Below are 4,721 nucleotides of genomic sequence, written 5' to 3'. Positions count from 1 at the left end.
TTGTATATGACTGAGGGGCATTGACACCGGCTTTGATCAGCAAAACCATCTCGGTGTTGTTGCTTAAGACAAGGTGCTTTTGCAAACATACCTAAACGTTTGAGTATGTGGAAAAGGCAGTTAGCCTGAATACACTACTGTTAACACACTTGTATCCAATGATGACAAGTCTTCACTTAGCTGTTGAACCTCCATCTTTACAGTTAACTGAACAGAAATTGGTTAAATGAAAACACAGATGCTGCACAAATTTTATTCACATTTATTTTTGCTTTTAGTGTGCTCACAGAAAATTAGAACACCTTAAGCAGGAGTTTAATAGCAATTTTGTAAGCAAAGTTACATTCCATCTCTAAGTCAAATTGGTAAAACCTTCTCCAGTATTTACAAAAGAAAAGAAAGAGACAAGATGCTACACAAACATTGCATCTGATAGAGATTCCTTAATCCGTCAAAGACCACTGAAAAGCATTGTCTGCTGTAATCAAAACATACCACAGTATATAAACAGTAACCATTCCACTTATCACAGCTTGGTTGAGTTCAAAATTGCTTAAAAGGTCTTCCAGGATGAATTTGTTTTCGTTATCTTACAAAAATGAGCGGGTGGAAAAAGAGCTGCAAACTTCATGTGCTTCTTGAGATCAAGATTTCATTTGTACAATAATCACAGTTAAAAACACCCCGCCTATACATACTTACACTTTATTAAGGTCATAAAACCAGAAATAAACAATAAAGCCTATACAACTTGTATTTCTACTGAATCACTGACTGGTACAGCTAATGAGAAGTGAAAAGCTCCTATGATTTGTTTTAAATGACTTCCTAAACCTAGCTCTGGGAATTTAATATTTTGTCTCATAGTAAAAATGACTTAGTGTTGTAAATCGCATGGTACTCTCATGGTACACAGGTGTTGGTCGTTTCTTTCATTTTTTTAAAGATTACTCTTTACATCAGTCTGTGGCACAATTGTGCCACCTTCTATTCCATCCCCTGCCCACCCCAAAATCCCCTTCATTTACAACTCAACTTTTCCCCACCTCCTTCATACCATGGGGATGTCCATACATTTTGACAAGTTTACATTTTGTATAAAAATGCAAAAACAAAACATTTAATACTGATGCAAAAAATATATGGCAGAGTGTGGATGTATTTTCCTGTAGTTTTACATTTAAGCCACCCACCTCTGCCCGTTGGAATGGTAGTAACAATGGACCGAGATAGGTTTTGTGGAGGGGGAAGGGAAAACCAAAAAAAAAGGAAAGCTTTAAAATATCCCTGGTTGTAGACAAGTTCTCCAAAGCCATCAACTGGCACCACTCCAACATACAAACAGGAAAATGTTCTTTGATTATCTTTTTTTCTCCTTTTTAATTTTAATTTATTCTGTTTTGCTCTGAGTTTCCAGCTTTACTCAACAGCGGCCTCTGCAGTAACGGGGGCTTCTGGACTGGATGCAGCAGCCTCTGTTGCAGGTGCAGCCTCCTCCGAGATGGGTGCTTCCTCTGCAGCAGCAGGCTCAGCTGGCTTTTCTTCTGCCTTTGGCTCCTCAGTGGGTTGGGCTACCCTGGCCTCCTCAGCGGGGGCTGCTGGTTCCTCAGGCTTGGCCTCTGCAGGGCTAGCTGCTTCCTTGGTCTCCTCCTCAGCAGCAGCAGGTGCAGCCTCTCCCTCAGCAGGCTTGGCCTCCTCACCCTCTGCCGTGACCTCTGGGGCCTCGGCGGTCTCAGCCTTTGCCTCCTCAGTGGACGCAGCAGCCTCCTCACCCTCTGCCCCATCGCCAGTCTCCTTTTTGGTTTTCTTGAAGGAGAAGCCACTGAGCTTGAAGGACTTTTTGAATGAGAAGCGCTTCTTCTTCTTTTTGGGGGTCTCGTTGCTGGTTGAAGCCGTGGCTCCCTCCGGCTTGGTGGCCTCACCCTCGGCTGCTGGAGACACAGTCTCTGCATTCTCTGTCTTCACCCCATCTACTGCCGCCACTTCTGCAGGCGCAGCCTCCTCTTTTGGAGCCTCCTCAGCTGTGGTGCTGCCATTGGCCTGCACCTCCTTGCCTGCCTCGGCAGCTGCAGGAGAGGCATCCCCATTCACTTTCACATGGCCATTTTCCTAAAGAGAAATTACAGTCTTATCATACCAGTAACAAACGTGGAAATATAGTGTGTGGCGTGGACCACTGCCACAGTTACACAAGGGGCAGTAGACACCACAAATTCAACTGAGACAAACATACAGCCTCATCTCAAGTTTTTACCTGTTTAGTATCACTGGGATTTTAGGCACGTGCGGCGGTAATTACTTTGCGAGTTAAAATTCAACATTGTTTTTGTGATTCGTGATTGAAACATTTCCCCACTAATCACAAGCGAGAATGAGCTGATTCTAGCAATGACGGAGGCAATGTTTCGGGTGTTTCACTAGGGGGCGATGCGCCTCTGCCAGTCTCTCCAATACCGAAGCACCAACGCAAAGCAGCTGCTCATTAAAACAGCAGATGCTCATTAATACACCCGACTACGCAGAGCAACGTCTGGATGGATATCTCAAAAACTACACAGAACCTTCAGACAATCGTTTTTTTTGTTGCAATATCGCGTTCATAAACACCACCCTTTCCAACACTTATTATAAGATCTACAGGACGGGCGAATTATTCGAATGTGGCTCCGCTGCCTTCAGTGTCATAGTAACCATCCCTGTTCTCTACACGAGCATCTGTAACAAAAGGCGAGGTGATGTTAGCTAGACCGTGGCAAGCCATTGTTGGCGTCGTGCATCTCCTCCATTCACTTACCGATAGCATCAAGTTACTACATTTGTGCTCAGTTTAAATATGATTTTGATTCCAAATATTATCGATGCGATTGCCATTTAACAATTCATGGCCACCTATGGACCGACCCTACAATGTGATAACAATTCCCAATGTCTCACAATCAGACATTTCAAACAAAGGCTGTGGATTTCAACGGTGTGGAAACCCCCACATCGTAAATGAATCAATGAAAACGAGTTTAATTTACAGCATTTGTATGCACATAATTATCCAAATCATTTTGACTTGATATTTTTTAGAAATTACATTTCAACTCAATGATCAAATAGTACTGATTTATATAGAACATGTAATCTTGTGAATCAATGTTTTCCCATCGTGGTCGTTTGCTCCAACAGCCCGGCGTGCGTCTCCGTAAGTGCCCACAATAACGCAGAGAAAACTTTTACGCAAACCAACCGTATACAAATGATTTAATTTAACAAACGCAATTACCTGTCCATTGGTCTTGGTTGGTGAAGCGGCAGCCTCTCCAGGCTTTTCAACCGCGGTTTCGCCATTTGCAGCTGTCTTGGAGAATTGCGCTCCCATGCTTTCGCTCCAACAAAGAAACTCAACAGATCCACAAAACGAACAAAGACCACTAGCCTCTTTTTTTAAATGCAAGCTCTTTGCGAAGGTTCCTCTTTGAAAAGTTTACTGGAGAAGCAATCAAAGTCCAGTCGCAGTGAAGAAAATGTCAGAAAACCTGCCAACTGAAGAGAAGTAATAAAAAATCCCAGATTTGTGGCTTTCGCTGTAGACAGGGTGGAAAATGGAGAAATTTCCCTTGTTGCTAATAAGATGCGGAGTCCAACGCCCAAGTACACAGATGAATGAGCATTCCGAGCGATGACGGCATCCGCGCTCAGATACAGCCAATCAGAGTCCTCACACAGAAAGTGGGCAAGGCTTAAAAACGAGTGAAACAATGGATTTTTTTCAGATTGTAACAAATATGAAAAAAATAATCTTGTCGCGGCAACAAATTTTACTTTCAAAATCACAAAATTAAAAAGAAGTCGACCGAGAAGGTAATTTGGGCAATCATGGTGCATACAGAGGTTTGAAATACGTTTTAATCACTCATAACAAAGTCATACCTAATTATTGATTAATAATGATCCATTTGTTAGGGTGACATTATTGTTTGTAACAATTTAATCTCAATTATGTAATGTGAATATGAGGAATCGGCATTTGCATTAGGCAGAAATTGGTGTTTGGCTTTTTGGCTCGGTGAGCTCGAGCAGCCACCACTTTCAGAACGTGCTCTGAATTACAGCCAGATTCACTTGAAACAGACAGTGTTCATAGAAGGTATATTTAGTGGCGGCTGTTTTTCATATTGAAAAAATACTGCTTATTTGAGACAATCAAATATTGATCAAATGCACATTTCAACCCTTTACCATCTTGTAAGAAATTAATCTCAAATCACAATATGCACCACATTTAAGTTACGTTCATATATATTTTGTAATTTAAGATGTTTATTTTTAATAAAGATACCGTCGAATGGATTGCATCATTCTATGTATTCTACAGTATACCAAACGTCAGTTAGGATATTAATAATGAGCAACTATGGTGCAGTTTTCCCCTCAATGCACACCGTGTTTATACACAATAAATTGACTGAAGGAATAATATTTTAGTGTCCCGCTATGCCTACCAAACGAAACGAGAGGGAGGGGCGACAGGCTTAAATTAAAGCTATATAAAATGCAATAGCCTTGGCTACTGAATACATGTTTAAAGTCAGAGGTTTCAAAAACGTTGCTGTGAAAATTCTCAAATGTCTTGACAACATGGTCTAACTGTACTTTTCCCTCATTGATTGCAATACTTATTGCATGGCAGTGATATATGTGTATGTCGTCTATGGAAAGAATCGTATTTGGAT

At 41.4% G+C, this 4,721-nt stretch overlaps 1 protein-coding gene across 1 annotated transcript; it reads right to left on the bottom strand.

Moving 5' to 3' along the window:
- Window positions 1–246: 246 nt before the first annotated feature.
- On the bottom strand, window positions 247–3,648 carry LOC124016929 (myristoylated alanine-rich C-kinase substrate-like). Its single transcript, XM_046332267.1, has 2 exons — window positions 3,272–3,648; window positions 247–2,109 (listed from the first exon to the last, which is right to left on the bottom strand). The coding sequence occupies exons 1-2, from the start codon at window positions 3,365–3,367 to the stop codon at window positions 1,420–1,422; spliced, it is 786 nt and encodes a 261-aa protein (XP_046188223.1). The 5' UTR covers window positions 3,368–3,648; the 3' UTR covers window positions 247–1,419.
- Between the last annotated feature and the right edge of the window lie 1,073 nt (window positions 3,649–4,721).

The sequence above is a fragment of the Oncorhynchus gorbuscha genome, unplaced genomic scaffold, assembly GCF_021184085.1.
Source record: "Oncorhynchus gorbuscha isolate QuinsamMale2020 ecotype Even-year unplaced genomic scaffold, OgorEven_v1.0 Un_scaffold_12:::fragment_4:::debris, whole genome shotgun sequence".
Lineage (NCBI taxonomy): Eukaryota > Metazoa > Chordata > Actinopteri > Salmoniformes > Salmonidae > Oncorhynchus > Oncorhynchus gorbuscha.
Note: the sequence above shows the minus strand (reverse complement) of the source record. Positions and strands in the feature narration are given on the sequence as shown.

Excerpts from the sequence above, each read along its gene's own strand:
- LOC124016929 (XM_046332267.1), bottom strand. The coding sequence starts at position 3,367 with ATGGGAGCGCAATTCTCCAAGACAGCTGCAAATGGCGAAACCGCGGTT. Across the intron at positions 2,110-3,271 it reads CAACCAAGACCAATGGACAG|GAAAATGGCCATGTGAAAGT; the intron begins GTAATTGCGTTT and ends ATTTCTCTTTAG.